Source organism: Mchenga conophoros, linkage group LG4 (assembly GCF_057382185.1).
Source record: "Mchenga conophoros isolate Kocher_MC1m ecotype Shallow Benthic linkage group LG4, M_conophoros_male_GT1.1, whole genome shotgun sequence".
NCBI classification, from domain to species: Eukaryota; Metazoa; Chordata; class Actinopteri; order Cichliformes; family Cichlidae; genus Mchenga; species Mchenga conophoros.
The window spans coordinates 24,322,959-24,348,917 of NC_140529.1; the positions used below are offsets into that span (position 1 = coordinate 24,322,959).

A 25,959-nucleotide genomic window follows, 5' to 3' on the forward strand; every position below is an offset into this window, starting at 1 on the left:
AATGATTACAATAAATATTTGCTTGCACGTAAGATTTATTGAACAGTATACAATATCAAATGCATGCATTCTTTTAGAATCAGTACAGATAAGGAAGCAAGAAAGCTAAATGATATGCTAGCTGCATCACAGTGTGCTGGATTAATTAACATTTAAATGCTCTATGCAACAATCTCAGTTTGGTTCATCTTTTTCTTCAACAACTGTATGGTCACTTAAAATTATGAGATGTAAATATCTTTGTTTCACCAGTGTAATAAAGGAAGCACCTTAGTACCTTTTTGTAATGACATTACCAAGGTTACAGGAAACATGACAGTAAATGCTAAACGTGAATGAACTGTTTCATGAAGAAATAAAGTATGGTGGGTGGAAGAAACACGAGAGAATTACTGAAGACAAAAATCAAAACAGGAATTTAACAATATGCACAGAAGTAATTAAAATTTTAAACATTTAACGTAACAAAAAATAACAAAGAAACAACCTGAACCTAAACTCAAACTGTAATATATTCACCAATAATTCCAAACCCAGAAAAAGCTAAATGGCAGGGAGATGACAGAAGTAGCTGATGATTTCCTGCAGCTTTACTTAGAGCCATTTCTCACTATTTGTCATGTACACATATTGTATAACTGCAACAAACAAGTATTTGTCATTAGAACTGTGATGTAAAATTGGTACCTTTTCAGTGCTGGATGAGGCTCAATGTTTAACTGATAAGCACTTACATTAAAATAAATGTTCCCATCCCAATGAACCAACAGTATACACGTCAACTTAAAACATTAAATTATGATATTTAAAACAAGCAACAAAATCAAAATGCTTTTGGAAACTGTAATCTCAGACTCTTACAATTAAAATCATAAATCTCAGGTTTGAATGGAGAATGCATTACATGTCTTCACGCTCTGCTATAAGGGATTAAAAACTACAACAAATTTTTAAAAAGAAAGAAATCAAAACATGATTTAGACCCTCGTGATTAACACCTTAATATTAGCAGTTTTAATTGATATCTATAATATTCAAGATGCTTTTTGTATAAAATTCATTAAAAAGTCAAAAGTACACATAAACACAACATTAAAAGAGAGCAAAACAAATATTACTGTGATAATATGTAAAGACCTCGTGTCTCTAATCAGTGTTTCCTCAGGGATGTCCTGTGGGTTATCAGGCCTCAGCTGTTTCTGTGGAGCAAATGAAAAATGGGTGCTGGATGGATCAGTTAAATTTAAATAAAAACCAGTGCTGTCACCGTTAATCTCGTTAACGTGAACCGATCCATGTTAACACGTCAAAACTGGCAAATCCCCGTTAACGAGTTAACGAAGATTAGTCCCTGTGAGGGGTTAGAAGTTCACGCTAACGCCGTCATCACGACTAACACGATTAATAATTAACTCATCTGGAGAACACTCTGACTCAAAATCCTCTGAATGTTTCTGTCAACGCATTTCAGGCAGTTTGTCCGAAATTTGTCTATTCTGCACTACAGATGGGTTGAGTGCATTAAAAATGTTTATCGTGTTAACTTTGATGACGTGTATTAACATGATTAATGCTAACAGCACTAAAAACATTGTTCAAAATGATCAGAAAAATAGTTCATGATCACAGCCTTTTAAACAATTTGTGACATTTTAAGATTTACCCAGTGTGGTTACTTTTTTTCATCTTGATCGCCATTAAGTTCATCACAGTGTTTCTTCACCATCTCAAGATGTTCCAAAACATCTAAAAACAAAGTATTTGTTTTTATTAAATATTTATTGTTAGTGTTTGTATTGAGAGGATTCCTAATACTTTATATATTCTGTTTACCTGGCAGTGAGCAGGCCTCAGTCTTGAGTGAGTGTTCAATGGAATCCTCCATGGTTTCCTCCAGTGTCCTCAGGACAGTTTCCTAATTTATCATCAAAACATTTGTTACTTTTTAAATAGGCAACTATTGAATCCAAGAATAACTGGACAAGAGATAAATTATTGGTTTGATATGTTTCAAGACTGCTTGGGAATTTTTGTACATCTCACCAAAATCAAGTAAACACATTCATATAATTTGTTGATTTTAAATTGTAACAAACCTTCAAATCGTTCAACTGCTCCAACATGGCATTTTTTGCCTCTTCAAACATGTACTTCTTTGACTCCACATGTCTCTCAATAGTGTCCCTTATGTTCTTCTGGGTGCCTCGTCCTTCAAATGCTGCTGCTTCTACAAGGAGACAATCATTTTCATGCACAGTTGAATACAAATACCTTACCGAATTTTTTGAACCACTGTAGATGAACGGGTCTGTTTTCATACATAAGGCGCACCAGATTACAAGGCGCATTAAGCGAAACAAAACAGTAAGATAAGTCAAACTTTACTCAACTCATTCTTCTTGGTTCCTCCACTTCCGTATGTGAAATGTGAAAATGAAAATTACCTGAAGCGCCTCAATGCTATGCTTTATATTAACCAAAATGTCATATAACTGTATAGTGTAGTATTAAGTGGACACGGCCCTGATAATAAAGGCATTAGACTACGTGTCCTTTAGTGGTAGAATGTTGGAGACTCTCGCCCACACTTGTCTGTAGAAGTAGATAACAGGGAATCATCTCTCAGTGGAAATGTACTAGAATACTGTGGTTTAGACTAGAGTGAGACAGACTGTAATAAAACTGTTAAGCACACACTGCCATTTGGAGATTCACTGCAGTGTCATGTAGGACGCATCTCCCTTCTGGAAGTAATAAAAGTGTAAAATGGTCTAGTGAGCAGTGTGTTGTCTTCCATTAGATGTGGATGTGTTGGTTTATTTCATTGGATATTTTTGAGTTTATATTAGTTTAGCTGCTGCTGTAATATATTCGGTCTCATGGCAATTTATTTGTTACTACAGACTGCTGGCAACACTGAGCATCTGTTGGCAATAAAACGGCCGGCGGTGACAATCCAGCAAAGTGGAAGTGTCTTGTCCTCCTTCCTGTATCCTGACCGATACACCATCTTGTTAGCTGCTAAACCTAAAAGAACTAGCCCTCACCTAACACTTCTCAACATTCAGTAACCCTACAAAAGTCACTGCTGTTTAGTTTTCTGTCTTGATTTATGTCTGAAGTGATAGCAGAGCTGTACGTTTTAATTTTTTGAGAAATCTCTCAGTCAGAACATGGTATATCATATTTAGGTGGAAACTAGTGAGCTAACTTCCTGCTAGCTTCTAACCCAGTTAAATTTGATAAATTTTGCTTTCATGGATGTCTGGATGTTAAACGGATTACGACTGGGATTATTCTGACTATGGTAGTCGTAATGTTCCGACAATCCATCAAGGGGTGCGGCTTCGTAGCTTACCAAAGTCGTACTAAAACATTTTTGACAGATTTTTGAATGCTGTGTACCACATGAAATGGTTGGAGGTCAGTAAGCACAACCAGAATTCATACATAAGGCGCACCGGATTTTCGAGAAACTAAAGGATTTTAAGTGTGCCTTATAATGCAAAAAATAAGGTAATTCACCTCTTTCTTACCTTCGTAGCATCCTTTCATGTTACTCCTGATTGTCTCTGTCAGACTGTTGTAGATCAATTTCTTTTGTGTGAGGATGGTTTTGTTGAGCTTTGTCTTCATTTTGTTTTCCTTAGAAACATGTAATACAGATTAACATTATTTAAAACAGCATTAAGGTAAAATAACACAAGTTCAGTGTTTGAATGACTTTCTAATAATAGCTAAGCTAACAGGTTCATGGATAGGGAAGTTCTTTTACCTCGGTCTGGAGAAATGTCAGTTGCAGTTCGACATTTTTGTACTTTTCAATCAGTGAATCAGTGTTGAGTGAAAACGCATCAATGGCCCCATTGAAATTTCCACATTTTAGGTCGTTTCTGAATGGGGCAAAGATGTGGTTTATAATAGCAGTATTAGCAAGTTTATGATATAGTGCAATTTGGATACATGTATTGTTGTACATATTGGTGCTGTTCAGAATTAGATTATTCTCACGGGAAGGTCTTTCTGAATTTTTCATCAATGCTTTCAGTCAAATAAGACGCTAATATCATGTTGAGGTCTTTTCGCTTCCCTTTTTTTGGTTTCTGGATGCCATCATTCCTAACTGCATACTTTAGTGTCCCGTGAAAACCCTTGTTGTTTTTTTTCTGAAACAAAACAGAATTTTTTAATTTTTTTTAAACACATGGTCACAAAGTATCCTGAGGTTTTGTTCCAGTTGTAATTAAAACACATACACTGGGGTATAAGAAGGACTTCAGTTTTCTTTCACACAAATTTTGGGATTTTTCAACTCCGTCACGTAGGTGTTGTTCAAAAGCTTTTGTAATGTCTTCAATTGCTTTTTTGACTTCATTAAGTTGGATGCTCAAGTTTCCCTCAAGGACTGCACACACCTCGTTTTTTTGTTCAACCTGAAAAACAAGAAAGATCATTATTTAAAGCAGTAAAACATCACATAATGGCTCTCTACTCGCTTTTGAGGCGGTCTTGACAAACCCAAGTTTACTCTAGACTCTAGTCCAATTATTTTTTTTTTTGCCTTCTGCAGGCCAATCAGTCTCTATTCTCTGTGCTTTTATATGCTCTTCTGTCATTCTGCCTTACAGACTTATCCATGCAACTCGCCTCCTCCCCATCTTCACCTCACTCTTCACTCAGAGCTAGGGCTGGGTATCGTCACTCATTTTTAGAATCGATTCGATTCCGATTCACAAGGTCCCGAATCGATTCGATCCACAATTCGATTCAATTCCAGTCGATTCAATTTGAATCGGGAAATTTTGCCTCAGACATAATTCAGATCATGCATCAGTACATTTCTATATTTTTATATCTATAAAAAGAAATCTGACACTTGTGAGACATAATCAAAGGTGTGAGCGTCACAGCAGATGCCTTTGTGTCAAAGTAGTTGAGGATAAAACACAGAAAAACATGAAGGTGATTTTCCTGGCCCTAGATCTTATAAAAATATTCTGCAGTAGATCAAAAACGAAACAAAACCATTAATAACCATATGAACATTACGTGATGCTGCTGACATAAAGCAGAGATTTATTAGAGACACAGCTGAGCATTTTGCAATTTTGCATAATTTTAACAAGTTTAAATTTGTTCAGCATTCAACAGCAGAAATGAGGCTTTCTTTTCAGAAGTTAGTAAAAGGAAAAAACAGCGGCCGACAGCGCTGTAAACAACGGTAGATTTGTGCATAACAAGCAAGCGAATAATGCAGAAAAAAGATTTTTAGACGGGAAACTGATCTTGAAGTAGAGAGAGAGAGAGAGAGAGAGAGAGAGAGAGAGAGAGAGCTGTGCATGTAGTGTGATTTTATCGAGGTGGCAGCAAAACAATAAGAGGGAATTCATGACGATGTTTATATGAAGCGTAGTTTGCTGCTTCTTTTGCTGCTGGTTCGGTCAATATTGTTTGGAGAGAGATAAAAGCTGCAGCTTCAGAATCAGGACAAAAAGGGCGTAAACACAAAGCGCGGACCCGCCGTCGGATCAGAATCAGCGAGCTGTCGGCTTTCAGCCCCGACTGTGTCCGGGCCGTCGGGTGAGAAAGGCGACATCTCACTGATTCTGATCCGTCGGAGGCTCCGGGCTTTGTGTTTACGTCTTTGTGCAGAATTCGTGTTCCTGCTCTCATTTACTGTTTTAGCTGTTTGGTGGTTGTTGAAATTTTGTGAGGTTTAACCTGAGATTCTGGCATTTCGGGCAAAATAAATTAATATTAAAAAATCGATTCAGGATTTTAATGAATCGATATCACGTTATCCAAGCGAGAATCAATTTTAATCGATAAATCGATAATCAAAACCCACCCCTACTCAGAGCCCCATCCAAACTACCATCTTCACTACCCCAACAATCTAGACTCTCGGGGTCCTGTCCTAACTCCCATCATTTCTGTGCTCTCATTGGTTCACTGGAGTCTCATTGGTAAATAACTATTTAATCAAATTCTGTATCTCAATAAATAATATTCAGTTCTTCCAAATAATCTCTCCTCTTTCAATCACTAATAATAAATTACCACATATAGATTTATGATGTCCAGTATCCCACATTTTCAGTGAAGGTCAGCATGTCTTACAATATATGTTAGTAAACTTTAGTGAACATTTTATGAACATTTTTATTTTATGACCTTTAAGAAGATTATGAATGAGGCTTTATTGCCTGATCTTACCACTTCTCTGCTTTTGGCTCCTTGAATCAAAGACAGAATCCCATGAGCTCCAGACACATAGTTTGAGGTCTCTGAATGAGCGTCATTTAGATTTTTCAAAATTTCCTTGAGTTTCAGTATTTCTGTTAGAAATTGAAAAAGAAATATAAATCTGAGCAATACATTTTCTGTTACACAAAAACATACCATCACTGGTAGTGACTTCACCTACCATTGACATCTGGATTTACATTCTCCCCTTTGAGGAACTCTTTGGAGCTCACTGTGAAGACTTGGAAACTATCCTCACTGAAGTGATTCTGAGAACATTTTTGTTAGTCAGTTTTTATTTTTGGACCGTTTAAGAAGATAATTGTTTTAGATTTTGCTGTCAGATTATAAATTTACCGTAATCGTTTCCTGCTTTTTAAATTCCTTCATCACTGCTTTCTTGACTTTGTTTCTTTTAGAAAGGAAATAAAAATTGGATGTAAAAGTAATTTATTGTTAGTATTGTAATGGAAAATTTCAATTATTCTTATTTAAGGTTCAAGCATTTGTATGCATACTTAGTTGTGGCACCGTAATGAAAACTTCCACTGAGCAGTCTAAAACTAGATGAACTTATTTCAGCCTCAGTAGTTGAAAAAATAACTCCTTTTGCAGGTGGTGATAACGGCAAGAGCACGAAACAGGATACGCATTGTTCAGTTAGGTTTCAGAGCGAGCTGCGTCATGTGCTGTATGATCACTTTCGGACTTCCTCACTTTTTTGGGGAATAAATAAAGGTGAGAGCTGCACTTCTGTTTCAGAGACTGCATGATGGCGCCTGACTGTGTGTGCTCTCTCTCATGCGCATGATAATAACGAATGTTCATTACAGCCGAATGTGTCTGTGGACTTTGTTAATTAAATTTCTACAACAGCATTTATCTATTTAGAAACTTATTATTATGTATAACTTTTAATAATGACTTTTAAACAACAAAGCAACAAAAAAGTGAAGTGTATGGTCACCATGTGTATCTGTGCCAAACTTTCTTTGTAATTTGATTTTTTTGTATATTTGACTTACATATCATCTGGTTTTTCATGATCTGACTTGGTGCAGATAAAATGAATTTGCTGACACTCGCCACCATTTCCCAGCAGGCTGCTGGCACCTTCCAGGATGTCCCAGGCTTCGCTTTCTGATGCTGCTCGAGTCATTTCAGTCACAATCCAAACTGTAGAACAACTGGCAATAAACTGAAAAGGAAATGAATGCATGTAAATTATAAATAAATAATGCTTTGAAGAAAGATAACATGACTTCTGTGAATTACCTCTTTCCACATTTGATCTCTGCTTCTGTTAAAGTCACCGTTTCCAGGAAGGTCCACGAGTGTGACATGATCAAGAAAATCATTGTCTGGCACTTTGACAGTCACACACTTCACAAGTGGCCAGTACCACCTCTTTACTTCTTCTGTCTCATTTGACTCACTTCTTGTATATCTCACAAATTTTTCAGACAACCCTTCAGCCTGCAAAAACAAACAAACAAGATAAATATAAGCCAATTGAATGTATGTGCCCATAACAAAGGTTTTAATGATTGCATGAAAAAGAAGATGGGAAATTAAAATAAGACATCCTATCTCAAAAATCTGAAATGAAAACCAGGAAAATAAATCCAAAGTAATTAGATTTTTTTATTTAAAAAAGAAAGAAAGAAAGAAAGAAAGAAAGAAAGAAAGAAAGAAAGAAAGAAAGAAAGAAAGAAAGAAAGAAAGAAAAGAAACCTTTTTTATATTTTACTGTGGATCACAGTAAGTGGCCTGGTTCTTATATAGTGATTTCTTCTACTGCATGTAAACATTTGAAGCACTTTATAAAACTTGCCTCATTACCCCAAGCACTTTTTCTGGGTATGTTATTTCTAGCTAACATTTACACACATTCATTCTCTGATGGATGCATCGAAGATCAGCTTTACAAATGTGAAACTCTTCAACACCTCCACAAAGAAAACTGCAAGCTCCATGGTAACAGGATAATCAGACAGCAACAGGATAGTAAACCATAAAATTTTAACCACCACAATTTCACTTGTTTTTTGTTTCTTGTTTGATGGATGTCAAACATTTTGGAAATGAGGCACATCGACATATCGCCGACATATATCTGCTCAGCAATAAACTGCAGCAACATCTGCTTCACCAATGCTTTGTCTCTGTCTGCACTCTCCATTAGGGTGGCATTACATAGCGTGGACATCTTCCTGCTGCAAAGGTGCAGCATCAGGGTAGCTTAACGCTGCTTGGGTAACTATTGACTGCTCACTATGTGATCACTATGTGATGTTCATAAGCCACACACTGCTATGTATCTCACCCAAACTGTGGTCTAATACAGTGGTCCCCAACCCCCGGGCCTCGGACCGGTACCGGGCCGCGAGAGTTGAGGCTCAGGTGTGAAATGTATGGTTTTCAGGGTTTTATCGGTTTTCAGCGTTATTTTGTTATCGTTTTTATCGTTAACTCGGTTTTCCTGGGTCTTTTCACGTGTGTTATGAATAAATCTTCTTTTTTTCGGTACCGGTATTAGTTTTATTTTGTTGTATTTATCCACAACACCTTAAAGGCCGGTCCATGAAAATATTGTCGGGCATAAACCGGTCCGTGGCGCAAAAAAGGTTGGGGACCCCTGGTCTAATATATGCTTTAAACTGCAAGTATTCCTTTGTTCTAGAAGAAGAACCAGATTTTATTTTGGTCTGTATTACTGCACACTTACTGAGTCACTTTCCAAAGTTTTTATCTTGGGCTTCAGAAACTCTGGAATATCTCTGAAATATTTGTTGTCCATGAGGCTGCGAGTTGATTTTTCTTTCCACTCTTCTCCATACAGCGCTGATAACTTTCCATCAGGGTCAAGACAATCATCATTACCACCATCATCATCATCTTCTTCAAGAGCCAGTTTTAGGGACTTCACCTCATTTTCCCAATCCTAAAAAAGATTATATCTTAATTTTAGTAAAGCAGTTTTTGTATCTACATTGTAACACATTACTTCAAAAATCACCATATTCATATTTCATTCTACCTCTTTTGTAATGAACTCGATGTGTGCCTCATACTTTGATCCATTTGTAGCCTCCACCTTTATCATTACTGAGGTACATGCACTGACACTTCCAGAAGGCAACAGGCCCTCCTTATTTATGATGGCATTGATTAAAGAGCTCTTTCCAGCCCCGGTTCTACCAAAGACACCAACCAGGTGTCTCTTTTCTGTCTCCAAATCTTCAATTTTATCCCTGTTGAACGGGTTTAAATATGGATTAACTGACCCATTCTCAGAAATATCAAACTGAAAATGCAGTAAAATCAGAAAAAAATAGTTTTTTAAAATGTGTTGAAAAAATTCAACTTACTACTGGAACAAACTACACAGCTCCATGCTGAGCTCTGACCGAGTTTAAATCTTTAGTATGTTTATTATACCAAATACCAGCAAAATGTTACAGACTGTCCCAACTTCCTGGGAAATGGTTGGAAGAACATCCAACAAAAATAGAAAATCTTTATTACTCACTTTAGGAAAGCGCTGAGCTTGTCACGGCCATGTAGTCTTTCACTGACACGTCTCATTATGTCTTTGACATCAGACAGTATTTTTGTTTCTGTCAGAGAAACAGAAAAAAACCCTAATAAGTAGGAACCTGGAACCAGTGTAATGCAAATATGGTCCACTGATATGCAAATGTAACCCATGGTTATTTTATTGCCAATTGTATTCTATTTTTATTCTAATTTTAAGTGTTACTGTTTTGTTAAGTTTTCCCATTTTCCCATGAATGCACCATAGCGCTGTGCGTGGTGACTTTCTTTCCCTGCATCCGCCTGCATGGAGCTAGATGCGCAAAGCTGTGTGGAGATTCAGTCCTGCAACGTGTTGCGCTACAGAATTAATGTTTTCTTTGAAGAATATCCTGGCTGTTTTTTTTAAGTAGTAGAAATCTGCTGCAAGGACCGAGCGGTGCCATCTAAGGACTGGATGCCACTAGAGGTGCCTAGAAAGGACGTTCTTAATCTGAAGGCCACCTGTTTCCTTGGAGAGTGGTAGGATACAACGATTTGTAATTTTTTTTTAAGGATTAACGTTTTTTAATGAGCTACTTTTTTCCTTTTTGGGTCAGATCTGATTCCACTTAACACAAAACCTGATGCACCAAAAAGCAAAACAGTGACTAAAGACAATTCAAATAACTTGAACACTTACCACATACTGAACACAAAGTGCACTGAACTGAAATGGACAGCATGCCTGACACATTTATGGACACTTGAAGTGATATGTTGTACATTGTTGAAGATAAAGGTTTGTTCATGTCTATGTTTTGGACCATTTAAATGTTGAATACACTCAAATCACTTTTTTCCTTAAGTTGTTGTCAGTGTCTCATTCTGAGTGGAAGGTTTTTCCCTCTTTAAGTTGAGTTACCACTGCCAGTCTCCTTACGATCCTAACTGAACCCAACAAGAGGAGATTCTGAAATATTGTTTTTTCCTTGACCTTGGATGACAGATTACTGTGGATTTGACTGATTTTGACTACTCAGTTAAAAATGGTGACACAAAGCAGGAATAAGTGTGAGGATTTCATATATGTGTGTACCTGACTGTGATCCTGCTGCACAGTTGTCTTGTCGTTTAGGAGATGGTTGCCATTCACCGAACTCAAGTTCTGACTTTCTTTTTCCTTTTTGGATTTAAACAAAATAATACAATTTAAAAAGAAAATCTGAATATTGAAACTTCTGATTATGGTGTATTTTAGATGTTGCAAAAATAATACTGTGAAAATAAATAAATAAATTAGATGTATTAAAATGAGAGTGAGATACATTTTTCTCACCTTTTTCACTTATGGATGGCAAATCCTGTGGAAGCATATAAATATTCAACTTTCACATTTGAAATTAAATTATTATAAATTGTACATGTATGCATAATTGAATTTATAGAAGAAATCATTGCTCCTGTACAGAAACAATGTGTTCTTTAACAAACTGTCAAAAACATTCACATGCACTTTTTAAAATGTACACACTTATATGTACATATATTCTCAACTAGCACAGTGATTAAAAAAAAAAGGAAAACTTTTGCATTCTTGCCTCTCAGTAAACATGATCCCATGAGTCAATGTTTCTGCCTAATTCAGCACCAGTGACACAGACCTAGAGACCAGTTGGTGACCACCCCATCCCTGGCAACCACCAGCTGTTAGGGTAAAATGTGTATTCCAACATCAGGCAACTACATCAATTGTTTAGTGGTTGGTGGAGGTTGTAAGAACTTTAAGTCGCAGGGTGGTCAGGCTTGTGTGACTGGGGCTTTGCTTTGACTCAGGTCACCTTAGTGTATATTTATGAAGAATGAAGGCATGCTGCTTCATTATCTGATTTCCAATAACCCTTACGTGATCCAAATCAGCTGTTGCTATCACTATGTAGCAGGGTGTGGTTTTTGCAGGGTGACACAATAGGACTTTCATGAATTTCCCCCATGCACATTAGTGGTGTGAGATACTGCTGGATTTGGTATTCCTTTTATACTAAGTAAATAAAGGCCCAGTATCAACGATTCTGATACAGATACTGATGCTTTTTAATAATTATGGTGGATGGTGGATCAAACTGCTAAATCAGAATGAATTTTCATGACCTGTAAGTGTTTGGGGGATTTTCTTTTCTTTGGATTATTAATTAAACCCAAGGACAGAAAACATATAATGAGAAGTCTGTATCACATCTACTTGTAGTTTAAATATAGTAACTGCACAGTATCCCTTTTACAGTTAACACAAAGGGGTTATGATATATTCGGGATATTTGTTTCAATCACAATAAATGTTATTGTGACACTTGAAAGCAGCAGCACTTAGATAGACGGCCAGGTTGCCTCTTTGATGATTCTAGGAGTAACAAAGAAACAGAAACCAGTATCCCAAAAAGTTAATTCTGTTCATCTGGACTGTTTTCAGTGGGAGAAACGTTTCATCGCTCATCCAAGTGACTTCTTCAGTCTCAGCTAACTGCAGGTTTCCCCAACCTTATAAACATTTGCACTTTATATAGTTGGGAAAATTTGGGATTTACTTACCTGGATGATTGAGTATGTATCAAGACAGAAACTAATATCAGTCTCATTATGCTCCTATTTATCAATATCAAAACAAACTTTGGCATCTATGTTTTGGTTTGATCTGCCCACCACCAGGGCCATGCAGAGATGTTTAAAGGGGCGGGTGCTCAAAGTTAAAAACAGGCACATAGAGCCAGGCTGAACAACAACACACATTCTTTAAGAATCTAATACGGAATCGCATCATACTATATCACTGTTTTACCTGATGGGGTACAATGTTGCTGTTGAGGAGTTTCTGCTGATCCTGCTCCTGATAGTGCAGGAGGAACGGGCTGTGTTGACTAAAGAATACGCTGTACACCTACTTACTGGCTTTTGTTGCATCAGTCTCCTACAGCTCTGCACCGCTCAGACGGCAAAAAATGCGCGTGCTCTTTGCGAGTTCGTTCCTGGTTCGTAACCAGCGCGCTCTGCCATCAAGGGCAATCATTGGTTAATGGTAGTCATGTGACTGATGGAAACCACATCCTTTTACTTAGCAAAACTATGATTAATAGTTAAATATTATTGTTGAGGGGAACAGACAGGACTCCACACGCACACAAAAATAAACAAAAAATAGTAATAAAAATAAAAAATAAATAAAAATTATACTCAAGAAAAGGGCACTTGGGGCACCCATCAGGAAAGGGGCAGGTGCTCAAGCCCCCCCCCTCGCACGTGCCTGCCCACCACTAATACACACATCTAACCTTCACCAACTCCTCCAACAATGAGTAGTCTGCGTGCAACCCCAATTCCCTGTCGTACAATCCCTTGGCACCTTACCAGAACGCTGTACATCCCTCCTCGACCAAAGTTGGGTGTAGACATCCCGGTAACACTGTACACCTGCTGCACCTCCATGGCGTCCTCCTGGCATTCCTGTTGAAAATGTCCCAGGTCCCCACACTGCTCACGCACCTGTCCCTGTGTCTGTGCAGCCACCAATGAGCCAGGTACAGCGCCTGTCGCTGCCAGGACCTGGGGATAGAAAGCAAAGAGGAAATGGTTGTTGGAGCGTAGCCAGTGGTCCTCGATGGTCAGTGTCGCTGGCACAGGCACGGAAAGTTTGCTCCTTGGGGCCAGTAGGGTACCAAAAAGTGATCATCTGCCAAAAAGGGGTTTCCAGCATTTGTCAAAAAGTTTACTGCAGGAATTTAAGCTGTTATAAATTACTTGTTGACTTAAAATCTGTCAAAAATATTGCTCATGATGAATATCAAGTAACTTCAAATCAGGGTAAAACGTAATTGACAATAACAATGTTTTTTTCAAGAGAGAGCTAGCCAAGAGGGCATCAGAAATAACAAATATAACATCACAGTTCTATAATCAAAAAGAACTGGATTGATGACAATATGGGTACAAATACGCATAAAGTCATAAAGATACTTGGAAGACAGATCATTTCTTTATTTTATATACAACCCCTTCATAAACCCTGTTGACTAAAGTGTATTTACTAACATAAGTAAAGATATTAGACTTAAAAAACCAAAACATCAAAAATCACTCTTTTGCAGATGCTCACCTCCCCTGGCTGCGATCTTCTGGGGTTTTCCGTCCGCGCCGCCAGGTGTTCTTCAGCCAGCCTCACTGCCGCCTGCAGATTGGGTGGCTTGCCACACTTGACCCAGTCCGCCATTTCCCTTGGGAGCCCCTCCACAAACTGCTCCAGAACGACAGCCTCCAGCAGCTGCGCCTCCCCACTGCCAGGATGCAGCCACCTCCCCGCGTCATACCGCAGCTGCTGGGCAAAAGCCGAAGGCCCTTCTTGTGGTCCCATGCGGCAACCACGGAAGCGGCGACGATGGACTTCTGGAGAGAGTTCCAGGTGGAGCGGATTCGCAGCGGCCCCAGACTGAGCCAAAAAGTTTTGTAGCACCTGCGTCTGCCGCTGGTGCAGTACTGCCTGCTGCTGCTGCAGTACTGCCTGCTGCTGCTGTAGTACTGCCTGCTGCTGCTGCAAGTCCGCCATGTCGGCCAACATTTGAGCCAGTGCGCGAACTTGCTGTAGATTCTGTGGGTTTGACATGTCGTAGCGGCAAGCTGGGCACCACTGTATCACTCTGTTACTGATCTCTGTTATGACACACACAAGGAGACAGTTCTGCGTCACGTTTCACTAATAGTTTTTATTTAGTTCACAACTCGAAGCCACTCGTTTCACACCGTGGCAGGCATCAGCTCTTTCTCTCAGCCTCCCCTGCCGCTGTCACCTGAACTCGCTCTACCCCTCACCTGATGCTAAACCACAACCTGCCACAAAATGATATGTTGAAATTTAATGTAATTAAACTTCCTGACGGACAGGAAGCAGCATGTGAGGCTGGGAAAGAATGTCTCGGACTCCCGGACCATCAGCACCGGCTCCCCTCAGGGCTGTGTTCTTTCTCCTCTGCTCTTCTCCCTGTACACCAACTGCTGCACCTCCACCCACCAGTCTGTCAAGCTAATCAAGTTCGCAGATGACACCACCGTTATTGGACTCATCTCGGACGGGGATGAGTCTGCCTACAGGAGGGAGGTTGAACGTCTGGTGTCCTGGTGCAGCCACAACAACCTGGTGCTGAATGCCCAGAAGACAGTGGAGATTATTGTGGACTTCAGGAGGCACACAGCTCCACTCCCCCCCATCATCCTGTCTGACACCCCCATCACCTCTGTGGACTCATTCCGCTTCCTGGGTACCACCATCACCCAGGACCTGAAGTGGGAGCCCACCATCACTTCCGTCATCAAGAAAGCCCAGCAGAGGATGTACTTCCTGAGGCAGCTGAAGAAATTCAACCTGCCAACACGGACGATGATGCAATTCTACACTGCAATCATCGAGTCCATCCTCACCTCCTCCATCACCGTGTGGTACGCTGGAGCCACTATCAGGGACAAACAGAGACTGCAGCGTGTTGTGCGCTCTGCTGAGAAGGTGATTGGCTGCAGACTCCCATCTCTGCAGGACCTGTACACCTCCAGGACACTGGGGCGTGCAGCTCGGATCTCAGCTGACCCTTCTCACCCTGGACACAGTCTGTTTGACCTGCTCCCCTCAGGCAGGAGGCTCCGGTCCATTCGCACCAGAACCTCTCGCCATAAGAACAGTTTCTTCCCCTCTGCTGTCGGACACATGAACAATAACCGTATGACTGTTCCCACCACTAACACACGACCCTACGCTGTGTTCACTGCATCATTCCATGTTTAGCACTGATCACCACCTGCAGTCATGTATATATCATGTATATATCTATCTATTTAGCATTTTTAATTCTTATTCTTATTTTATATTTTTATGACAGTATGTTTGCACTGAAGCACCGCAGCAATTTCCTTATGTTGTAAACCTGCTCAACATTTGGCAATAAACCCTTTCTGATTCTGATTCTGATTCTGAATTAGCGCACCATAAAAGTTCTAAAACAAACTCACCTGTATGTATTAACGTAAGTGACACTTTTCAGATGAAAGATAAGAAATAACAAATTAATTTCACTCTGGGTCCAGCCAGGCATGGACTGGGACAAAAAATCAGCCCGGGCATTTTGACTAGAGACCGGCCCACCAGGTTATATAGGAAAAACCATAAAGCCTTTGAATGAAATTATTCAGATAATTATTTATTAAAAACCAGACATTTTAAATGAGAATTTCCCGGTTAATGCCCTACCTGGCCCCCCGGCAAAACTTAGCTAGATCCGCCCCTGCACAGTTACTAGCTGTCAACTACAAAGCATCCTGGTGTTATTTGTCTCTCAGAAACAGTTCATAACTTCCCTTCAACTCATTCATGTCACCTAAAAGGTAAACCTGTTTCTCCATCACCTGTTCAGCTCTGATGATTCAGTAAAGACATTTCCTGGTTTCATCTTCATGTTTCCCTCTCACCACATATCCAAACTGATATCATGACCAGCAGCTTTTACAGCTGTGTTTGCAGCAAACATCAGCTGATACTAGAAAGTAATATTGAATCAATTCTAACAACAGCTGACCAAGCTTAAACGTGCTGCTATTGTTTAGCTCGACATCCGCTGGTTTCCTCTTTCTGGCGCAAAGTGGGTGTCAGGCGTTGTGAGGCGAGGAAGAAGGAACCCAAGCGCAGGACTCGCAGGTAGGTGCAGATTTATTATGAGGAGTGGATGAACAGAACAAAGGGAGAAAATGGCTGGCTGGCTGGACAACTGACTGGACAACTGACTGGAAGGGTGAATGGCTGGCTGGCTGGCTGGCTGGCTGGCTGGCTGAACGCAGGCGGAAACGACAACAGAACATCACATGAACATCATCAATGACCCGACACTGAATGGGTAGAACAGAGGGCTTAAATACACAGACTGGTGATAATGATGATAATGAGAGACCGGTGAGTACACAGCTGAACATAATGAACTAATGATAATGGGAAGAGGACCGAACATAATACACACAGACCAAGGCTAACACAATAAAACAGGAAGTGGAACAGGCAGTAGATAAACAGTGAACGTGAACTGAAAATACTGGGTCACCGACCCAGGAACCCTGACAGTGGGCAAGCGAGAGAGACGGGACAGAAAAGACGATCAGCTGATCATTGATCAGTTTCATGACTGAAGTGCCAAACAGGAGAGGGAGAGAGAGAAGGAGAGAAGAAGAGGCAGCTGTGCAGCATAAAGACGCAGAATAACTCCAGCTTTCTGTCTTTTTTTTATTCTAGCTGAAGTACGGGACAAATCGTGTTCCTTTTCACCTCAGTACCATTTTCTTATATTTGTCTGCAATAAGACTGCTTTCGGAGCCATTGCCCAAGCAAGGGGGAGGGTGCATCCAACCTCCTCGGCTGTAATTGGTCCAGCCCAGAGTTTATCATGACACTTTGGCCAATCCATGAACTTTCATTGTTTATACCGTTACAGAACAAAACAAAACAAACAAACAAAAAAACATCTGCCCATCAAAAAACGAAAAATCACCGCCTACTGGGCAAATGCCCGGTATGCCCAATGGCCAGTCCAGCTATGGTCAGAAACAAAGTAAAACCTGGTCTGCCGATCAGGGAATGAGAAAAGCAGGAAGGGCTGACGAGAGTGGCTGGATGTTTGTCAAATGTAGAAACTGTCTTGGTTCATTGTTGTCTGTATGTCAAAGTTCAAATGAGTTAAAGGGGTCAAGTAGAAAAAGAAAGAAAAACAAAAAAACTTTGCAAAAATGAATAATAATAAATTAAATAAAAATAACAAAGAAGAAAAAGTTACATCACTTACAACAGCAACAATGAGTTTGAGGTGCTGTTTCAACTTATTCAGATTATTCTCATGTACTATTTCATCAGAAACACACATTGTTGACAAAGCAGAACAAGAGGATCTGACTATCCTTCTTCTGACAATAAGAGAAGTAAATTAAAAAAAAATGCAGGGAGGCACACACTGGAACAGGGTGAAAAGAAAAATCTAGCTAAAAGCAAAAGACCAAAAACAAAACTGAGACTCGGTTTTGCAAAAAGGTGTAGTTGACTGTTTGGCAAAAGGCAAGTGAAAGTGGATCTCTGCATATAACACAACGCTAAACCTAGACAGAGTAAAGTGGGTGTGCAGGGAAAAGCAGAACTCAGAAAACAAAAAAGGGGGTGGGGGAGATGAAGAAGTGGTGTTGATGCATGACTATCCTTCTTCCAGAGCTGTTTAGATAGATAGGCATAGTCAAAAGATGCTTATATTTAATTCTGTGACGATTAAACACATAAAATATGTAATAAAATAGCCTTGTCCAGATAACAGAAAAATAACTGCTATGGAAAGTCACACGTAAAGCAAGGTCAGGAAGCCTGCTGGAGGCAAAAAGTGTCAAGTTCTTAATGAAAGAGTACGACAATAAGACTCACTTTCAGTTTCTGATAAAAAGGAAATGAAACTGAACTAAAGATTAAATCCTGCCATCTTTCCATTTACAGGTTTTCATACACAAATCTCTCTAATGCAAAACTTCCCAAAACCTAAATGCATTCACCAAATTATTTCTGGTTTTCTTTATTACCAGTGTTGGGGAGTAACGGAATACATGTACCGGCGTTACGTCTTTTAAATGTTATACCTCTGAAAACAGTCGTTTATTGCAATGAAAGTCAACATAAATATTTCACATTCTGTACTTCTCAATGTCACAGAGTGGAAGGAAAAGATAAATAATAAACCAAAATAATAAAGCGCTAACTATATATATATATATATATATATATATATATATATATATACATATATATATATATATATATATGTATATATATATATATATATATATATCTGAGCACGTTCCCTCACAAAATGGCAGCAACACCTCAACTGAACATAATGTCACTGGAAACAGAATGAAAAAAATTTCTGACAAAATACTTAAAGACTTTTGCACTTTAAGGGAAGGAGAGGAGAGTACTTTTTCTCAGGCTTAAGCTGAGTTTGATAGAAAAGTTCTAACGGTCTTAAGTTCTCCGTTCTAAGACCTCCACCCATTTTGTGGATGAAAAAGTTATTTTAGCCACAGAACATCTGATATGATTTTCTTGGCTGTGCAGACCAATCAGTTTCAGTTTATACTGTTTATTCTTGTGCTCTGTGTGCAGCTGGGTTTGCTAGTTCACAGACTTTATAGAGCGCATTAGATCATGACAAGAGGAATGCAATGTACATTTTATCTCTTACACCCTAAACCTCCCCACCCCCAACTTCCTGGCGCATCCCACAGCTCTGGAGAATGTACAAAATGTTTACATTGGACTGCAGAACAATGTTGCAGCACTTTTAGTAAAAGATTTTATGTTTCACAGTTAACATATCACATCAGTATCAATATCTGTACCCATCAGGGACACATTTCAATACTTCACCTTCAGATCTCTCCAGCCACTTACTTAGGCCCAATTTTTTCACACAAAATTATCCATATGCAAGAAACTAAAACTAAAAGATAAACTGTAATATTTAATTTTAAAAGTACTGCTTGAAAATGAGGCCTTTGTAATCAACTGCTCCTTAAATGCAGTGACTCTGATTCTATATTCAGATAAACTTTTATTCAATTCAGATTAAAAGTTTAAACTACTTACCTTTGGTTTAAAGCAGTGCAGAAAAAGACAGTTGACAATAAGAGAAGTAAATAAAAAAATTCAGGGAGGCACACACTGGAACAGGGTGAAAAGAAAAATCTAGCAAAAAGTAAAAGTCCAAAAACAAAACTGAGACTCGGTTTTGCAAAAGGTGTAGTTGACTGTTTGGCAAAAGGCAAGTGAAAGCGGATCTCTACATATAACACAACGCTAAACCTAGACAGAGTAAAGTGGGTGTGCAGGGAAAAGCAGAGCTGAGAAAACAAAAAAGGGGGTGGGGGAGATGAAGAAGTGGTGTTGATGCATGTAGAAAGCGGTTTTGTTTGGTGACAAACAAATCGAATGGATTCAAGTTTACAGATTATTACAGATTAAAAACAAAAGACAAGAAATAAGAACACTGTCTTATATACGTATATAGCAAAAATAGTGATAAAATCGCACAATTATGTCCCGTTTTCTAAGCTTCATTCCGTACTAACAAACAGAGGCGTCATAAGGATGAGAAAAGTGATAACATGAGCGCTAGAAAAATAGTAAACCGTCAATTACTTTTAGTTTTAAAAAATATTATTAACCTATTAGAATAAAGGCATGTTTGTTTCATAAGGTACGTGTTGGGGGCGTTACAGGAGTCAATTTCGTTTTGTTCTGGCAGCAAATAATGAAATCGAGTCAGCGTCTAACACTGCCCCCCCTCCTTATTTCATGATTTGGTTCGGTCCAGTGCGCCAGGCTGAGCGCCAGAGCACTAACGGATCCGGTGTTTCATAAGAGTGAGAGAGACAGATGGAAATAATAAGAAGATAACGAAGTCCATATGAATGAAACTGCTCGACATTCCTGGTATTTGTAATGTGTTGTATTGTCGGTTTATTTTAGTTTTCCAAAACAAAAGGAAAACCAAACAATAATGATTATTAAAAAAAAAGAAAAAAAAGTATAGCATAAGCATAAGCTTTTTTAATCCCACCCTCTTTCCACTAGTTGGTGTCGTGCAAAATTTAACAATAACCTGCATCACACCCAGTGAGCTTGATTTGAAGTGGGTTTAATAAACACATTGCAATGTGGAGAGAGCATCCCAGTGAAACACCAGGACCATCTCTGAATTGTGGCCACCACCCTTACATCTTATATACAGACACACAGACAAAGAACATTCCACAAACTCGTACACGTTGGTATAGCCCCCCCTCTCACGGGGGGCTATACCTTCTCCCTCACAGAGAGAATTATGACCTTGTTTTCTGCTTGCCCATCACCTAAAGATTTACATCCCTGATAAGCAGAAGGAGTCTCACTATCTGTTTAACGTCTCCCATTACAACGGCCTCACTGTGTTAACTTTCCACATGCATGTAAACTAGTGACAGGAGTGCTCTTACTATAGTAAAGTGAGAAAGTGATATTACTATAACTGATGTACTATGATTAAATATGTGATTAATATATGAGAAAAGAAATCTGCCACCACATTGGTTACTAGCAGTCAGCACTTTTTCTTCCTGTTTATCGATCATAAATTCTTCCTTACAATTTGTTACATGTCTTTGCTTTTATAACCCCAGTAACGCATGTAAAATCTAAAAAATACAAAGCAATGATAGGAACAAAGCATGATGATAACAACAACAACAAACTTTATTTATAGAGCACATTTAAAAACCAGCGGTATACCAAAGGGCTTAACATAAGAGACAGAGAAGTAACACGAGTATTATAAGGCTTTAGCAAAGTATCAAATATACTCACAGGTCAATGCCACTAATACACAGGGGTAATATAAAATGCATATCAAAATAAAAACATAATAAAAGCACAAGCCATAAAAAAATATGTATAAGAAAAAATAGAGTAAGTCTAAAAGTCAGGTGCGAGCATTAACAAGCAGGAAAGGCGAGATTAAACAAATAGGTTTTTAACCGTGATTTAAAAGATTGGATGGAATCAGACGCCCGGATCACAATCGGAAGGTTATTCCACAACTCTGGTGCAGCCAGGGCAAACGCCCGGTCACCTCTAGACTTCAGCCGAGATCTAGGCTGCACCAAGAGTAACTGAGTAGATGATCTTAATGCTCTGGCAGGAACATACGATTTAAGGAGTTCTAAAGAGAAAGAGAAAAGTAAGGAAGCATAATTAAACAACTGGAACTACTGTAATCACAGGAAACTATTCTGTTTACCTGGGAGTAAGCACTCCTCAGCCTTGAATGTTCAGTGGATTCCATCATGGTTTTCTCCGGCGACTTCAGGATGTGTACCTAATTTAAAACTGTAATCATTTATCATAGATCAAAATATTGCTTTTGAGTCAAACATGACTTCTTCAGATGTGTATTTAGAAGCTTCTCATACTGAATACTGAAATATTAATAGTAACGTACAGTTTCGTATAGACATATTCCACTAACACAGAGTAAAATGAGTTTAAGTGAAATTGTGGCTAAAAAGAACATGTGTAACAAAATAATGATAATATTTCTTTATAAAACATGACAAACCATCAAATCAGGCAACTCTGCCAACATGGTGTTTTTTTGCCTCTTCAAACATGTCCTTCTTTTAGTGCACATGGAATTCAGTAGTCTCCCTCATGTTGTCCAGCACGCCTTATCCACTAAATACAGCAACATCTACAATAACACATAAAGCTCCAATCAGATTTCTCTTGGTGAATAAGGATAAATATGGCACACCCAAAATACATGGCCAGTTTTGTGTTAATCATTTAATGTAATTTATTTAATTTGTTTATTTGTGATTTTCTGTGACTATGAATATTCACAATGACTTTGGAAACATGACCAATTTATGCAGTATATTATTTTGTCACATGGACTGTACAGAAGGACAGAAAAATGGAGCAACACCTCAGGTGGAACTATTATGTCAAGGCAGGTGCACCCCAGTTGCTTTAGGGGGATGGACGTCCACCCACTATTCACAAATCAGTCCAAATGTGTGGTAGTGGGCACATCTGCTATATTGAGATAATCCATCCCACCTCACAGGTGTGCCACATCAGGATGCTGATCTGACATCATGAGTAGTGCACAGGTGTACCTCAGACTGCCCACAACAAAAGGCCACCCTGGAATGTGCAGTTTTGTCTCACAGCAAAATGCCACAGATGCCACAAGCAATGAGGGAGCGTGCAATTGGCATGCTGACAGCAGGAATGTCAACCAGATCTGTCGCCCGTGCATTGAATGTTCATTTCTCAACCATAAGCCGTCTCCACAGGCGTTTCAGAGAATATGGCAGCACATCCAACCGGCCTCACAACCGCAGACCTCGTGTAACCACACCAGCCCAGGACCTCCACATCCAGCAGGTTCACCTCCAAGATCGTCTGAGACCAGCCACCCAGACAGCTGCTGGAACAATTGGTTTGCACAACCAAACAATTTCTGCACAAACTGTCAGAAACCGTCTCAGGGACGCTCAACTGCATGCCCGTCGTCCTCATTGGGGTCTTGACCTGACTCCAGCTCGTCGCCGTAACAGACTTGTGTGGGCAAATGCTCACATTCGATGGCGTCTGGCACGTTGGAGAGGTGTGCGCTTCACGGATGAATCATGGTTCACATTGTTCAGGGCAGATGGCAGCTGAGAATGTCCCAGTTCTTGCATGGCCAGCATACTCACCGGACATGTCACCCATTGAGCATGTTCGGGATGTGCTTGACCGGCGTATACGACAGCGTGTACCAGTTCCCACGAATATCCAACAACCTCGCACAGCCATTGAAGTGGAGTGGACCAACATTCCACAGGCCACAATTGACAATCTGATAGACTCCATGCGACGATGTGTTGCACTGCATGAGGCAAATGGTGGTCACACCAGATACTGACCGGTTCTGGGTCCCCAGACCCCCAATAGCGCAAAAAACTGCACATTCCAGGGTGGCCTTTTGTTGTGGGCAGTCTGAGGTACACCTGTGCACTACTCATGATGTCAGATCAGCATCCTGATGTGGCACACCTGTGAGGTGGGATGGATTATCTCAATATGGCAGATGTGCCCACTACCACACATTTGGACTGATTTGTGACCACTGTTTGGGAGGGATGGTTATATTGTGTATCTGGAATGAATTTTAGGTCTCTACGTCCATCCCATGGGGAATGGGAGCAGTAACAAAGGTGTTGCGTTTATATTTTTGTTGAGTGTATATATATATGTGTGTGTGTGTGTGTGTGTACGTATGTATACATCTCACTTACACCCTGAGCTGTCTCCTGTTGTTTTCGTTATAAGGCCCATGATCATGAGTTTCACATCCTGAGCACATCCTGTACCAAATTTACCATATGCTGTTACAAGCAGAAAACTTCTTTTAATACCCTATAATTTGCACATTTATTAACTTCTGGATTACTATGTATGTATTATATTACTCAATGAAATTTTTTTCCATTATCACAAACATTCTTGATTTGTATCTTTTTTGTTAAATATCAATTACAATCTTAAGGATGGTACCTCATTATTCTGTTGGTGGGTTATTGCCATTTAGACAAGTATGTATGTATACATCTCACTTACACCCTGAGCTGTGTTATGATATTTTGATACCACGGTAAGCATTTACAGGATATTGTTTTATTGTGATATTATACAGAAAAGGACTCAATAAGGCCCATCTACTAGTTGTTTTTCTCTTTCTCTGTGACCCAAGAATTAAGGTATAAGACTCACAAGCTGGTCCCCCAAGGTCGAAAACACCACAGAGATGAGACCACTTCCTTACTCCCATCCTCCCTTTTTCTTTATCTCCTGGAAAAGGCTCGTTAAAGGCTAGGTGGTTTGTTTCAGAATTCACTAATGAAAGAACTCTGTATTTTATGTCTAGGAGTGTATTTTGCTGGGATGATCATAAATTATAGCTGAACTGATAAACTACACAAGGGATACTTTGCTCAGAAGGCAGGAAGACGTTTCCTTATTTAGTCTGTACCGGTTTGAACTGGGAAAGCTGACACACGAACCTTTTTTTCCTCTATATAAACTGCTGTGTATCAAATAAACCTTTGAGTTGATTTGGGAAGGCAACCTGAAGCAGTCTGTGTTTCCTTGTTCTCCCAAGCTGCTCCCGGCGCTGTAACTAACCCAGCTGAACGGCATACCTGAGTGTTACTTTAAATAATTAGGAATCTTAGAAGGAAAGGACAAAACTCTGCTTATCGCTCACGCCACGGAGGAAACCCGGGACGGCAATTTCCTTCAAGCTGTTTCCTGTTGTTCCCGCTATAAGGCCCATGATCATGAGTTTCACATCCTGAGCACATCCTGTACCAAATTTACCATATGCTGTTACAAGCAAAAAACGTATTTTAATACCCTATGATTTGCACATTTATTAACTTCTGGATTACTATGACACTTACTGAAATACTGCTACATTCTATCTATCTATCTATCTATCTATCTATCTATCTATCTATCTATCTATCTATCTATCTATCTATCTGTAATGCCATTTAGGAAAATATTATATATATATTGCAATCAAATTCTGAATATATAGAATGATCTTCTGAATGTATGGAATGAAACTTGATGTCAAGGAGGCGCTTGCGCCATCTAGTGTTTTCCTTGTTTGTACCTGTGAGGAATGGCACTATGAGCCAGTCCGCACGGAATCTTGTGGCTCAAATTCTAAGTAATGAGGAGCTAATTACCAACCTGGCAAATGCATGTTCTGGACAACCTAATATTTGTACTAGTATGCCGCACCGTACTACTTATGAAGAAATTTATTCACTTTTTCATCGTGGAAGACGAAATGCAGTGAACCTCTCCGGTCAACTGGAAATTAAGTTGGTTTAGTGTCTGTTACTTACTCATCTTAGGCATTGTGTCTTTGGTTAAGTGTCAAGTCTTTGTGAAAATCATATTTAAATTTAGTTAAATATTTTGAGCAGAACGAAATGTACCCCTAAATACATGAAAAGTAAAAGCTGTGATCTTAAGGATGGTACCTCATTATTCTGTTGGTGGGTTAGACAAGTATATTTCTTTACCGATTGTGTAGGTGTGTGTGTGTGTGTGTGTGTGTGTGTGTGTGTGTTTTAATCAGGTCAGTTGTCTCAGTGTTTGAGTTCTCTTGTATAGAGATTAAATTCTGATTGCCTTGTGTTATGTTCCCCATGCCACATCCTTGCGGTGAACAATGCTGCATCATACTTTACCTCCCCATATCAGATTACTTTGCTGAAATTTCACTCTTTTTCTCATGCTTCTCAAATAGCAGTTTATCTGTACTGCCGCACGTGGGATATATTCAGTCGAAATTGAAGTTTCGTATCATGTGTGATGTCACCCTTCATTTTCAAAAACATTGTAAGGAAGGAGCAAACACATCAGGAGTCTGAAAGTGTGATTGAGCCCTCACATGGTCATAGATCCACTTTTTGGGGTTCTTTTTTAGATTTCCTGTGAAAGTCTGAAATGGTTCATATTTCCATTCCATTCCATTCCCTCCCCCC

At 39.4% G+C, this 25,959-nt stretch overlaps 1 protein-coding gene across 3 annotated transcripts; it reads right to left on the bottom strand.

The window, feature by feature from the left end:
* On the bottom strand, positions 1 to 19,747 carry LOC146576130 (nuclear GTPase SLIP-GC-like). 3 transcript variants are annotated; one of them, XM_085271188.1, is made up of 21 exons: positions 19,460 to 19,742; positions 13,910 to 14,460; positions 13,165 to 13,359; positions 11,102 to 11,126; positions 10,862 to 10,945; positions 9,779 to 9,866; positions 9,287 to 9,500; positions 8,975 to 9,190; positions 7,522 to 7,722; positions 7,272 to 7,444; positions 6,604 to 6,658; positions 6,428 to 6,515; positions 6,217 to 6,338; positions 4,257 to 4,433; positions 4,012 to 4,166; positions 3,776 to 3,893; positions 3,537 to 3,645; positions 2,097 to 2,227; positions 1,834 to 1,915; positions 1,677 to 1,746; positions 1 to 1,199 (listed from the first exon to the last, which is right to left on the bottom strand). In XM_085271188.1, exons 2-21 carry the CDS (start codon positions 14,411 to 14,413, stop codon positions 1,190 to 1,192), a joined length of 2,817 nt encoding a protein of 938 aa, XP_085127314.1. In that variant the 5' UTR covers positions 14,414 to 14,460; positions 19,460 to 19,742; the 3' UTR covers positions 1 to 1,189. The 3 variants fall into 3 exon arrangements, 2 of the variants coding, with proteins under 2 accessions (XP_085127314.1, XP_085127315.1); XM_085271189.1 differs by having other exon boundaries at positions 2 to 1,199; positions 1,664 to 1,746; positions 19,460 to 19,739; XR_014892218.1 differs by lacking the exons at positions 1 to 1,199; positions 1,677 to 1,746 and having other exon boundaries at positions 3,526 to 3,645; positions 19,460 to 19,747.
* Positions 19,748 to 25,959: the final 6,212 nt, after the last annotated feature.